The sequence below is a fragment of the Thunnus thynnus genome, chromosome 21 (genome assembly GCF_963924715.1).
Source record: "Thunnus thynnus chromosome 21, fThuThy2.1, whole genome shotgun sequence".
Taxonomy (NCBI): Eukaryota; Metazoa; Chordata; class Actinopteri; order Scombriformes; family Scombridae; genus Thunnus; species Thunnus thynnus.
In genome coordinates, this window is record NC_089537.1 from 15752939 (window position 1) to 15767586 (window position 14648).

Below are 14648 nucleotides of genomic sequence, written 5' to 3' on the forward strand. Positions count from 1 at the left end.
TGACCTTAATGAACACAGTCTGTATTATTATAATATTAAGTGATGCATTTTTCATACGACAAATGTACCGGAATGTGCGGTGATGTGATCAGAACGGTAACGCGCTGGAAAAAGAGTAGAAAAGAGTTGAAATTCAATGTCCAAAAATAATGACATTCTGGTTAAAAAACCACCAAGGCTACAAATAATTTTAATACACACTCACGGTTACAACGCTCATCCTGTCCCACAATGTGGAAAACGGGGAAAGGGAAATAAATTTACTATACATCAACTCAGAAAGTGGGTCCAGAATCCAGGCTGCATACTTGGGGGGGGGATCCCTTCATCTATCTACAAAGTTTGGAAATGTTTACAGACAGAAAATAATGTTTTATATCATTTTTTTAAACTGATTCTCATGTAAATCCTTGATGTAGAAGCAACAGTTTCTCACCTTTATTTAGATCAAAATGAATTATGTTTAATTTCAGGCTTAAAAATGAAAATTTAGTGCTTTTCTTAAAAGCGTAATTGTTTTTTGGCTTTAATATGCTTATATTCAGAAATGAGGACGTTGACTTTTACTTGATCAGCACAACCCTCTCCAGTAATCACCAGCGATGTCTCCTAAAAAGAAAAAAAAAAAAAAAGAAAACTCATCTTCAATCGCTGACCCCAGTGTCCGTTCTTTCAAAAAACCCTCCCCAAAGACCACGCTCTGTCTCTGTCCACCCAACGCCATTTTTCTCCTGTGTCCACTTCACCACCTCTCTCTCTCTCTCTCTCTCTCTCTCTCTCTCTCTCTCTCTCTCTCTCTCTCTCTCTCTCTCTCTCTCTCTCTCTGTCTTTCACATATACACACTTTCTCTCACCCTCGACCTTCCTTCTCTCTGTCCCCATCCATTTCTCTTTCTCCCTCCGTTGTCCTGTGATGTAATGACATCTGACAAGCACCACAGTAGGGATGGAGGGATAGATGGAGGGTAGGAGGGGGTCGGGGCAAGTGTGTGTGTGTGTGTGTGTGTGTGTGTGTGCGTGTGTGTGGGGTTGCACTCATGCCTTGAATTCACTGGCCTGGCCTTCATCTCGGCCAGTTCCTCTCTGTTCAGCGCATATTATACAGGACAGGAGGCCTCGGGAAGCATAGGATATCACGCCTGTTTGCAGCATGTATAGAGGAGTTTGGAACAGAAAGAGTGCAGCAGAAAGCAAGACTTAAATAGAGTTTGTTTTTTTTTTTTCCTTCATCTTGTCACTCCAGATTGTTAAAAACGTGTGTGTTAGTTTGTAAAGTGTGATGTATGCCTCTGGGAAACACACACACACACACATATTCCGAATGGAGTCTGCAGAAATTACGCAACTATAGGAGGATGCCAACAACAGTCTTCCCTCAGTGTGTGTGTGTGTGTGTGTGTGTGTGTGTGTGTGTGTGTGTGTGTGTGTGTGTGTGTGTGTGTGTGTGTGTGTGTGTGTGTGTGTGTGTGTGTGTGTGTGTGTGTGTGTGTGTGTGTGTGTGTGTGTGTGTGAGAGTGACAGAGACCATTTGCTATTTCAGTCCGCTAGCAGACTCTCGGCCTACTGTTATTGGCTATCAGCCCAGGACAGAGAAAGGGAGTGCGAGAGAGACTTTGAATGAAAAATGAATGTAAATGAAAAATGAATGTTGATGGGAAAGGGGGCAGGATTATGGCACCGAGGGGAAGGAGGAGGAGGAGGAGGAGGAGGAGGAGGAGGAGTGTGTGTGTGGGGGGGGGTGGTCTAGAAAGAATCTGAAGTCATTTCAGTGAGGGGGAAAAAATGGACAGAGGGTACAGGTTCCTTCTTTGAATTTAACATTTAACAGGGATGGGATTTTCCAGGATGTTTTCCAGATTTATGTTATTTTAGACTTCCATGAATTTGTAATAGGAGATTACGGATTTTTTTTTTTTTTTTTTTTTTTTTCCCCCGGAGCGCACCCTAAATTTGAGCAAATGGATAGGAATGACTCCACAAGCAATAGATGGGACAGATAGGCAGGCTAAGCTCCACAAATGCAGGATTTATATTTACCCACTGAAGCTTTGTTTCTTGAATATTCAATATTAATACATAGATTCTGTTTTTCTGCTCATCCTCCTGATCACAACTCTGCTCAGTCAAACACATCAAGTGTAAGAAACCAGGCTGTTGAACTTTAAAATGTATCTAAACCCATCAGTTAATTAGACACCAAGTAGATACTTTCTGTTTATAACTTTTAAAATAAATATCTCTCGAGTCATTTCAGCCCGGCCACATATTCCAAAACTCCTGAAACTTCCAAACAAATAGTGAAAGATCTACTTCCAACGACTTCAATCAATTTCTGCGGCGTCACATGCTCTGGCTGTAGCCTTTTCTTTTAGTCTGAAGCGACCAAAACAGTCAGCCATTTTGTTGCTTTAGTTAGACCTGATTCCCTTCCTGACGCTCTCCTCCCTCTCACCCTGCCCCACCCTTCACTCCACGGTCCTTATTTGGGAAATGCCTTAATTGGATTAAACTCTATGCATCAGAAACACTTTGTCAGCATGTCAGCGTACTGTTGGGGTGCCGAGGCACTTTGGGCCCCATGTGTATGTGTGTGTGTAAAAGAATAATGAGCTGTGGCTTCATAATATACTATTATTGGGGGGGGGGGGGTTTCTTTCTTGTTTGTTTGGTTTCTTTTTGTAAATGAGAATGATAGTTTAGTGCTGTAAAATTCACATTCAGGTATTTTTGTTATTAGCATGAAATTATATGTAGATGTTTTGTGACTTAAAGCTCAAACCTGAGTTGATCAGAGTGATTGTCAGCTTTGGATCCAGGCTCATTATATATGTAACTATAGATGATGTTACCATAGAGACCAAAGTTACTCACAGCTGATACTTTTCAAGGAGTAAATATCTTGGAGGAGTTTTTTTTTTGTTTGTTTTGTTTTTTTTTATTTAAATTAATTTAAAAAAGACATTAATCAACACTTTTAATAAATGTTAATAATGACCTGATGACATAATTGACATCAGGTTAAACACAAAAACCTCATTTGTACCCAATTCTTGGTTCTGAAATGTGAGACTTTAAAAAAACTGTTTAATTCAAAAATTTTATATATATGTGTGTGTGTGTGTGTGTGTGTGTATATATATATATATATGTGCGTGTGTGTGTGTTATGGTATCTTTCACTATTCACTATCTTTCACTATTTTGTGACATTTTATAGACTGAACAATTAACTCATTTCAAAAAATCATCAGATAAATTAACAATGAAAACACTGAATCATAAAATTATCCTACAATAATTTATAGCCCTAAAATTATGTTTGATTACATAAAAGTTTTTTGTGGGCTTTTATTTTTTTTTTAATACATCTCTGTTTTATAGAAGCAGTTGGTCATGTGAGGCAGCACATTAAGTTGATTTTAAAGGAGATAAAAACTTTTTTTTGAACACAGTGCTAAGTGAATATAATTAATTCTGAGGTCAGTGTGAAGCAAAGCTTCTTGTGACTCATTCCTGTGTGTATCTGTGCCTCTTGTCTCCAGGTGAGCGGTCTGCCAGGGTCCGTCTTCAACCTGGCTCCCTCCCACATGTTTGGCAACAGGCTGAACCCCAACTCAGCCATGGCGGCACTCATTGCCCAGTCAGAGGCCTCACCAGCAGGTACGGGAACGTGTGTGTGTGTGTGTGTGTGTGTGCACGCGCATGTGACAAAAGTATGTTTGTGTGTGTGTGTGTGTGTGTGTGTGTGTGTGTGTGTGAGAGAGAGAGAGAGAGAGAGAAAGAGAGGGAGATAATGGATAGGTCACGCCCCCATGGTCCCATAGAGAGGTCAAAGGTCAGCCCTCGTGATATTTTCAAGCTCCTCCCACTCAGCTCCAGTTACACGCCTTGATCGGTCACCCTCTCTCTCTCTCTCTCTCTCAAACACATACACACAATCAAATGAACGCACACATTGTATATACAGTTCACACACTTCAAATGTCCATATAAAACATACAGCTGTCTTCTAAGCTGCAGAGGTAGTGATGTGAAAGAGGAGCAGAAGAAAGTAGAGGAAGAGGTGGTTTGTTGTCTGTCCGGTGCAGAGGAGCCGATGAGGGAGAAAGAGGTGGCGTTAGTAATCAGAGTAGCCACTTCCTGATCCAAGACATCTGGTTGAACGTGGAAGAGAGTAGAGGCAAGAGAAAAGAAGGGAGAGAGCAGGAGAGAGTTAAGAGCGCGGAGGAGGAAGGTAGGTAGTTCCTGCTGCCGGTCAGCAGTCATCAGAGCCAGATCCACTCTGACCCGCAGGTCAACTCACTAATCAGCTTGAATGACAGGGAGCCACAGAGCTGTGTGTGTGTGTGTGTGGTTGTGTGTCTGTGTGAGATTTGGACGGTTCTGCGTTAGAAGATAAAAATCCATTTTTGTGTAATTCTTGGAAGAAAAAACTTTGTGGCTTTGGAAACAAATTGTCACACTGTGGTTACTACTTTTTCACTTTATTAAGGAAATATTAGATTTAATCACTAGATAGATTTTTTATTGTACTGTGAACATCAGTGCTGAAATTAACATATTCATTGAATATTTGATTTTTTTTGATAATCAGTGTCATTCATCAGGCATTGATTAGGCCCAAATGCCACACATTTAATAACTCCAGCATTTCAAACCTGAGGATTTTCTGCTTTTCTGTGTTTCATATCACTTTAAGCTGAATATAATTAGGTTTTTAAAAAAAAATGACAGTTTCATCAATAATATGGCTGCAACTACTGATCATTTTCATTATCGGTTAATCTGCCAGTTATTTTCTTGATTGTTAATTGATTGTTTTTTCTGTGTCAGAAAATAGTGAAAAATTCTCACAGCCTAGAACAACATTTCCAAACATCCAGCCAGCAGTCTTAAACCCAAACATATTCAGTTCACAAAATTATATAAAACAAGGAAAGGCAGCAAATTCTCACATTTGAGAAGCTGGAACCAGAGAATGTTTGACATGTTTGCTTACAGAGCGACTGAAACGATTAATGGATTATTAAAATAGCTGCAGATATATATTCTCTCACCAATACTGAAAATAATCATTATAGAACCCTAATAAACATGGATATATCCTCGCCATTGTGTTATTAACAGCATGTGTACAGCAACTCAAGCGTGAAGTTGTTTTTTTTTGTTGTTTTTTTTGCTAGTAAGGGTCATGTGAGCACAAACGTGCAAGGTGTACGTGTGTTTGTATGCATGTAGCCTGTTTACTTTGGCAGCCGCCTCTCTTTGCTTTTGAGTGTCTGGAGGGAGGTGCCAGGACGGAAAGGGTTACGAAGGGAAAGGGACTTGAAAAAGAAGGCTAGCGAGGGACTAGAGTGGTGACCTGGTGGGGGTAAAAGCTGGGATTGACTGTCTTAAGTAGAGGGGAGTTTGTGTGAGTGTGTAAATGCAAAAGTGTGCGTTTGCGTGTGTGTGCATGTGTGATTCATTACTCTCACTGAGGAAAATGAAAAGAAGCGTCTGGCCAGGGGCCCAGAGGGAGGAGGAGGTAGAGAGAGAGACTCTGACACAAGGTAGAGAGAGAGAGAGAGAGAGAGAGAGAGACGCACAAGCAGTTTCAATGAAGGCTTGTGTGTGAAAGAGATACAAAGGAAGAGAGACAGAGTTTGTGCAAGTATTACAGTACGTCCACACTACGCTGTCTCAAACTTGAAAATGCATGTTTTTCTTTTGTCACAGCCTTCTATCTACACTCAAAGTTCTTTTCGCCCTAAAAACCGAGCCGCCGAGTGGATAAATCTGAAAACGATGGCTGTGTTTTTTAGTGTGGACATGGACTACAGAGCTTTTTTTTTTTTGAATATCATCACATAAGTCTGGTTTTGGAGGTTGTGTGGCAGTAAAGTTAAGAACTTCCCGTCACCTGTACCAGCTGTTATCAGTTGTTTTGAATCTCAGTGTAGCCGATCACACAACGCAGGTGTTGTCATTAAGCTGATTTGCATAGCATCTCATCACCGTTCGCCTGATTAACAGGTAATTCATACGAACCCACGACTTCAAATGTTCTGTTTTTCCTGACAGCAGAAACAAAAAAAAAAAAAGTCAGTAAACGAGAACAACTAGGCTGTCACACATAGCAGGAGGTTTAACCAGTGTGGATGTGCTGTTTGTCCCACTTCTTACCAGATGTTCGCTGCGATGTGCAATTTTGTAGAAGAAGAGATTTTTACAGTTTTTAGCGCGGACAGATTTTTATGAAAATTACCTGATGCTGATCCACATCGTTGTCACATATAAACAGTGTTTTCAAATTCATCCTGCTTAGTGTGGACACACTCTTAAAGTGTCCAATCGATTTCTCTATGTGTGTGTGTGTGTGTGTGTGTGTGTGTGTGTGTGTGTGTGTAGATCAGGAGGCGGGAGACGGCAGCAGCAGCAGCAGCGTCGGAGCTCAGGGCTTCTCCATAAGAGCTTCTCCCAAGACCACCCCGCGGTGAGTACACACACACACACACACACACACACACACACACACACACAGATGCACCCCCCCACCCCCCACCCCCCCCTCTCTTCCCTCCGTTCCCCATTTACATTCCTCACTGACCCCCCCTCCCCTCTTCACCCATCCCCCTCTCTCTCTGCTTTTCCCTCCGCTGGCCCCTCGTCTCCTCTCTCTTCCTCTCACTCCTCACACACACACACGCACACTCTCCCTTTCGCTCCTACCCCTACAGGCAATTCTCGCTCTCTCAGCCAACGATAACTTGTGTTTTTGAAGGTGGTAACCATCCTTCAACTGCAGTTGGATTTTTTTTTTTTTTTTTTTTTTTTTTTTCCTTGTTTTAATCACACATGGATGGTCAGCCTGATGATTTTCTGCATCTTCTCCATTTGGGAATGTTTGCACGGATCTCTCGAGATGGGAATATTGATGACACAAATGCATTTTTGTTTGTTTCTACTACTTTGTGGGATGGATAATTTCACTTGATGAGGTTGGTTACATTTTCATCCATTTTTTTGCATTTATTTTTAAAGACTGCACCTGTATTTTTCATGTTTTTTTTTTGTATTTCATACATAACATATTTTACGTTAGAATGGCTGATTTAATTTCAGTATTTTAATAGAAAAACACAGTGACAGAGAACATGTTAGATTTTCATGGTATTTTAAAAACCTGCAGGATTTCCACTGAAACATTTTAACACACTTTCATGCATGTTTTAATGACATATATGTTTTTGAATCAGAGTTCACATTTTCTGGACGATACTTTGACATTGACGTTTAAAAGGAGACTGCATTTACATCTGTGCTTACAAAAGTGGGAAACTGTTGCCATCACCACTTTTTTAAAACTTTTTCCCAACATCATGCACCCATCTCTCTGTCCTTTCTACCATCTCCTCCTGTCTCTCATTTCCCCTCTTTCACACTCTACAGATTGTCTCAGCACACACACACCAAGATTTATCGCATCAAGACAGTCCACTTCCCTCTTTCCATCTCTCTCTCTCTCACTTGCATGTCCTTCTTTCTCTCTCTCTCTCACTCACACACACAGACAGAAAGCCTGGCCCCTTTTCATTAGAGGCCACTGTAACAACAAATTGATGTAGTTTTATAGCCAGCAGTGTCTATGTTTGTCTGACGTTTATGTTGGGTCATTAATCTCCCTATTGACCTCTCTATCTCTCCTTTTCTATCCATGCTCTCTCTCTCTCTCACTCTCTCTCCCTCTCCCTCTCTCTCTCTCTCTCCCTCTATTCAGCTCTCCCATTGGTGGCCTGCAGATCCGCTATGACTCCTCGGGGTCGTTGCCGGGGCCAGGGCTGGGGTTGCTAGGGGCGGGGGGAGGCGGCGGGGAGACGCTGCCCCCGGTGGCCACCAGCATAGAGCAGCTCCTGGAGAGGCAGTGGAACGAGGGGCAGAGCTTCCTGCTGCAGCAGGGAGCACAGGGAGACGGTGAGAGGACACACACAATATAAACGCACCCAAAGATGCCACGAAAATGTACACACACACTCAAGGATGGACGTCATGAAGTTTTTCAATTCTAAAGATGATTCGATACCTGACTTTTGCTTCTGATGCCTTAAGTATCAAAGTTCAGCGAAAAATTTTATTTTGTAGAGTTTAGCACCTATTTTTCAGTCGCTTTCTCACGTTATTTCTTATTATCTCCTTATCTGAACATCCCTTCAGAGATAAACATAGTGAAAATGAAAAAGGGATGGCGCACTAGCTGTTACAAAGCTTGTCCTTCACCTGGACAACTCAGGTTTAAGTTCCTGTGTCTGATAATCCTCATCCTCACTGAGTTCCACCAGGCCAGTATTCTGTAGCTGATCTTGACCTTTGACCTCCCTGTGGAGTATTTCTGTGTCATCAGTCACTGGGTATTTGAGCAGAGCAGCGTGGAGGCTGAGCAGAGTTGCATGGTTTTGCCTAAAGCAAGCAGTGGCCTTTAAGAAAGTCGGAGCATCTGTGTTCTCTCTTGCTTCAAGATCACTCCATCTCTTCAGTATAACACATTGCAGATTACATCTATAATGTAGGTAAAGCTACTTTAAGTTGGAAACGCCTGTGTTGATCTCACACTGTGACAGATGATCATTTTATTTTTATTGGTGCCAATTTGAAGGAATTTTTCTGCCAAACCAGGGAGTGAAAAATTAAAAACTCAGACCAAAGCAATTACTGAATGTTCACAGCAGAAATTGCTGCGACTACACTACACTCATATACTCTGATCAGTCAATCAAATCTGTCTGTTTTCTCTCTCTCTCTCTCTCTGTCAGTGGTGGGCATGTTGAAGTCTCTCCACCAGCTGCAGGAGGAGAACAGGAGGCTGGAAGAGCAGATTAAAACTCTGACCATGAAGAAAGAGAGACTGCAACTTCTCAGCGCTCAGCTATCAGTGCCTTTCACCCCCACCACGGCCTCCTCAGGTACACAAACACACATTCTAATGACTCAGGATAAATGAATTATAGTGAATTAAAGTCATTTGCTGTTGATGCTGGCAATATCTTTATTTAAATGTCAGGATTTGCTGCTATTCTGTGTTTTATACTATTTAAAACTGAATATCCTATAAAACAAGACATTTGATTATTTCATTCTGGCATTTCAGAACTTGTAACAGGCATTTATTACTAGTTTTTAATGTAACGTAATGCATACATACATAGACACAGAGAGAATCTAAACCTGTCTTTAATTTGTGTTGTAGATGTGAAAGGAGGCCAGTTGGGAGCCACTGATTCATCTTTACCTGTTGCAGCTCAGGTAAGACACAGACAAGATGGTACACTCGTTAATTGTTATTATAATAACTATATAATTAAAGTTATTTATATCATCTAATCAATCTTATCAACTCAAATACACGTAAAAAATTACATAGTTTACATTAAATGTACATTTAAAGGAAATAATGGTCATTAAACATTTTCCTGCGTCTCTCTCTCAGGACAGCGCGTCATGTGGCGGCCACAGCAGCAGCGGCTCCACCTCCTCTCTCTCCACCCCTCCCTCCGTCTCCCAGAGCCCACCCCAGCCGCAGCTCAACGGGGTCGCCGCCGTGGGGACGACCCCGGCCGGGCTGGGCGGAGTGGCCGGACTGATGGGCGCTCTCGGTGCAGGGAGCGCGCTGGGCATGGGGGGAATCGTCGGGGCCCTGAACGGGGTGATCCAGACGCCGGCGGGCACCGCCAGCCCGCACACACACACTACTGGAGCAGCGACGGCCGTCACACTGCCTGTCAATAACAGGTACTGAGTAGCATGTTTGATGTCTTTTTCGGGCTAAAAAAAACATTTCCTGTCGGATAAATATTATGAAGTCAAGTGAGAGCACTCTCAGCGGATTTGAGGCCAACGAATGTGCTCCGCTTTGGAGATTTCTGCCCCTCTGTCACTTTAAGTACTGAAAACACCAAATTCATTCAAAATGTCAGGTAACATACTTGTCCGGCAACTTCGTCTATAGGTGTGTTTGAATGTGAATTTGATCAGATCCTCTCCTTTTTGTTTCCTTTTGCTTGCGTGTTGGATTGTAGCAGCTCAGCAACTAGTAAGAACAGGTGAGACGGAAGTCGGTACAACATCACAGCAACCTGTAGCTCTGTTTCCTTCATGCCCCTGAAATGTTTTTGTGTGTGTTTACTTGTGTGAATTCCTAGCAATCAGACATTTTTTTGCTTTCTTCAAAAGTGCAATCTAGACATTTTAAGGAGCTTTAAACCTGTGCCTGGCTTCAGAGTCAGTCCATTATTTTTGCTGCAGTCGGCAGTTCCTGACTGTCCCCTCAGTATAAACCTCCAGTGTTTTGAGATGGTGTATTAAAACGTTTTGTGCTGAGGAACGACAGTGCGAGGACAGAGTGTTTATTGTGTTTGTCTGACTGCGAGTTGTGTTTTGTCTCGTCAGTGCTGCGCGGCTCGGCCTGCTGTCTGAGCAGCAGAAACTCCTCCTGCAGCAGCATCAGCTACATCAGCTGCTGTCCTCACAGCCTTCGGCGGTACGACACACACACACTGGCAGGCTTGCAGCTACTCACCGCCCTTCACCACTATCACACAGTTAAACACACACAAAGACAGTGAGCTACAACTTTCCTTTGGACAATGGCCTAAATCACCAAGCATATTAACTCTTCTCTTTTTTTTCTCTCCTCCCTTTCCCACATTGTTGTCATTCTTCTTACACTCTCATTGACTCCTTCCCTTCTTCACCCCTCTATCTCATCTTTCCCTTCTTCTCTTGTTTGAAACCTTCACTTTATCCTCCTTTCTTTCACCTGCATTTTCTTTTTGCTCCCTCTTCATTAATTTCCTCCTCTCCCCTCCCCTTTCCCCTGCATGTTTGCTCCCTCTCCTCGTCTCTCCCCAGGAGCAGCAGCAGGTGCTGCTCTACCATCTGATGCAGCATCAGCAGGACCTCCAGCAGCTGCAGTCCCTCTCCTCCTCCGGCCAGATTCCCTCCATCCCACTCTCCTCCGCTCAGCTGCCCATCAACAACCTGCTGCCTGGCGCCCAGAGCCAGGGCCAAGGCACCATCACCGCCAACCCTTTCCTGGCGCTACAGCATGCACACACTGACACACATGCCTCAGGGGCGCAGAAACCGCGGCTAGCTGAGAAGGCCGTGGGCGTCGCAGGGCAGGAGAAGACATGACGGCAGTTGCTGTTTTGTTTTTTTGGTTGTTATTTTTTTGAATAAATATGCAGAGTTTTTGGGAGATCAGCCTGTTGGTCAACTTAACAATTCAGTGATGAGAACATCAGCAGCAGAAAAATCTGTGTCCCTTGTAGATTATTCTTTCCAGTGATTGATAGCAGATGTAATAGCAGAAGACAAAAAAATATATATACTATCTGTAAAATATATATGTATTTTTTTTCTTTTGCAGACATTAACTGCAAGAAACTAAGGTTTACTTTCTCAACATTTCCAGGCTACAATATTACAATATTTTGTGTAAATTAGTAGTATTTATTTCCATCCAATTCTAGATGACTTTTTTAGTTTTAGCGCTGCTTTAAAATCTTTTTGTCACGGTTCAGATAATGTTTTTTCATTTAATATCAGTGGTAGCAGTTTAAGGTATGTTAGCGTCAGTATGTAGCACCAGAGCACATGATGTTTCCATGCTCTTCTCTCAACAGGTGAGTTGACCAACAAGTCAGCTTCCCAAAAAAACTTTTCCTTTTAATTATTGTCTCAATATTTTCCTCTCTTATCCCTTCATTCTTCCGCTTCTTCACCTTTTCATCCCTCACTCTCTTTTTTTTTTTCCTCTCGTCGCTGTGTCATGTCTTCTCCTCTCTCCATTTGTCTCCACATGTCCCTCATCACTGCCTCATCCTCCACACTCATATCCCTCTCGGTCTGGTCTCTGCTGTTTCACTCTCTCAGGGGCCTCAGCTAACCCTAGTTGTGCACTCAGCACACAAGCTAGCACACACAGAACTACAAACATAAAAAGAAAAAAAGCAGAAATACATAAATATATATATGTATATAAATATATATATATTAAAAAAAAACTACAGTTCCCTACCACAGGACTTAACAGTAGCAGATGTATGTTTGACATCTATCTCGCGGCGGTCCCGAGGGAAATATTGAGTTAGAGGCTTGTGAAAATATCCCACGTTCTCACTGTTGCCTCTCTCTCTATGTCTCTTTCACTCCGTTTGTGTAGATCTATTAATGTCAGTGAGCCAAGCCTGGTACGGTCACTGCAGAAGCCTTGCTTTTGACTGTCTCTTCTCTGGGCCAGATACAGGGGGCTCACTCAGGGAAGTGAAATGTAAAACAAGGAAGAAGAAAAAAAATTAACGGACAGATGCATTTAATCCACACGACGCCAACTCACAGAAAGAAATGATGCAGTCGGTTGTCATTAGATTTCATCTTCCTGATTGAGCCCCTTGCCGCACCTACCTCTTGAGCAGGACCAGCCTATCAGGACCTAAAGGGCCGACAGCAGCGGCCCACTAAAAAACCCATAACAGTCAGGACTGGCCAATCAGGGTCCAAACCCAAGTGCCTGAGGCCAAGGGGGGGGGGGGGGGGGGTGGATTTATTTTCCTTTTACCTGTGTCCCTGTCACTCACAACGCTACTGGTAATTAAGCTGCGTTGCTAAGGCAACAGATTACAAAACACTTGGTAACGTCAGGGTTGACGTGCCATCTCTTTAATAAAACCAGGAAATCTTATTCTGCTGCATTCTCTAATATCAAAGCCAACTTTGTATTGTGCTTTTTATTTATTTGGAGTTTGTTTGTGTAATGGGCATAAGATGATATATTTTAAAAGCCCGCTGGTGTTGCAATTTAACATCATTTTGTACTACTGTGTAAAGTTTTGTTTGTCTTTTTGTTTTTCTCCATACAGTTGAATCTTGCTGTAAACCCTTTTTAATGACTTCTATTCTGTGTCATGTGTTTGAAAGCTAGAAGCTACTTGATAGTTGGCTGATGGGGAGGGGGTGGTGGCTGTATATAGCTGTTTGTAAGGGGGGGGTGGGGGGGGGAGTGTGTCAGGGGCTGTTTGGTGGCACAGTTTTTACCTCGTCAAGTGTACATAGACCTTTCTCATTGGCCGTTGGTGTACATAAGTGATTGTGATTGGCCGTGCTGGTGTGAAGGAAAGCCAATGAAGCCTCAGTTTGTGTGTGTGAATCTATAGGACCAGACAAAAAAAAAAAAAGGTTGACAGTGACTGGACACACAAAGTATTAATTTATTTTTATATGTGCAGGGACATTGTGTTTCTTTTATTAAGTTTTGCACCATTTTCTTGATGAGAACTCATTTTATACTCGGGGCACCGTGTTTTCATCTGTGCACACATTTGTTTGGATCAATTTTGTACAAGTGGAAAATAATGGGGGGTGGGGATCTGACATTGTATTTCAAAACACCAAATTAAAGAAACACTCTGGATAAAGTAACAAGTATTCTCTCTTTGTGTCGGGAAGTTTAAAAATAAACATTAAAGGTTACACACAAAAGTACACACAATGTTCTTATTTTTTTATCACAATAATGGAAATATTTTTAGAACAATGTAATACAAACTATTTTCAAAAATTATTTTTTATTGCTGACAGAAATTCTGTGGATTCAGTTAATTATAGGAGTGATGCTTATATTGATCTAAAATCTTACTATACAGTTGTAGACATGCATATATGCACTATACATTTATTAATGTTATGTCATTAGCTTGTTTGACAAGGACAGTTCTCATTGATCAACAGGAAAAATTCATATGTTGTCCCTGACCAGATGTTAAAAAGGCCCTAAAAATACAATTAAATATAAATCTTTAGAAATGAATGTATACAACATGATACATTTGCACAAAATACAGAATACATCCACCAATAAATGATGTCACATCACACATGGTAGTTAGCTACAAAACAAATACATTTTTTTTGAAACTACATATATACATTCATCTAATGTTTTTTTTTTTCTGATCACATGTTCATTGTGACTCACTGGGACTGCAGGAAAGATGAAGGTTAATCAATGAAAATATTTAAGTGTGGGAAAAAAATGTACCAGTTAAGTGGCTTTTTCTAGTAATGTCACTCTTAAAGCTGTAAGAAGTGTAACAATGCCATAGACGACATGAAATGTTATGTTGAATAGACTAACCTGGTTTGTATTAGATGGCATTAATTACACTAGAAATTATGGAAGCGATGGCAGCAGCAACAATGTGCAGTGAAAATTGGATTTATTCAGAAACAAGGGGGAGGAAAATGAATAATCATCGAGCTAAGAAGTGCCAATAGAAGCTGAACATCTTAAAATTTAAACAATGTGCTTCAAGGCTCCTGTCCTAACAAATATGCACACACATCCCCCAAAGCTGATGACTTCCAGCTGCCAAGAAACACCAGTGTGTGTGTGTGTGTGTGTGTGTGTGTGTTTAGAGGTGGGGGCACCACTCTGCTACATCTGCTTCTGCCCTGGTAATTAAAAGCTCACTTTCCTCCTGCACCCCTGCTCCCCCAAAAATACAATCCCCCTCACCCACTTCAGGAGTTTTCAATCCCCCCCTCCCTGCACACACACACACACACACACACACACACACACACATAATCTAACCTGCATTCAACAACACAACC

The 14648-nt window shown here is 41.8% G+C and overlaps 1 protein-coding gene across 5 annotated transcripts in view; it reads left to right on the forward strand.

Moving 5' to 3' along the window:
- mllt10 (MLLT10 histone lysine methyltransferase DOT1L cofactor) overlaps window positions 1-12833 on the forward strand; it is a 46416-nt gene extending 33583 nt beyond the window's left edge. For 2 of the 5 annotated variants that reach the window (XM_067578886.1, XM_067578888.1), the window contains 9 exons: window positions 3542-3659; window positions 6390-6474; window positions 7759-7952; window positions 8789-8938; window positions 9223-9278; window positions 9463-9764; window positions 10052-10075; window positions 10422-10512; window positions 10884-12833. In XM_067578886.1, coding sequence (XP_067434987.1) covers window positions 3542-3659; window positions 6390-6474; window positions 7759-7952; window positions 8789-8938; window positions 9223-9278; window positions 9463-9764; window positions 10052-10075; window positions 10422-10512; window positions 10884-11168 — 1305 coding nt within the window. In that variant the 3' untranslated portion in view covers window positions 11169-12833. Of the gene's footprint in view, window positions 1-3541; window positions 3660-6389; window positions 6475-7758; window positions 7953-8788; window positions 8939-9222; window positions 9279-9462; window positions 9772-10051; window positions 10076-10421; window positions 10513-10883 lie in introns of those variants that run through there. The other 3 variants (XM_067578887.1, XM_067578889.1, XM_067578890.1) reach the window with 3 other exon arrangements.
- The last annotated feature ends 1815 nt before the right edge of the window (window positions 12834-14648 follow it).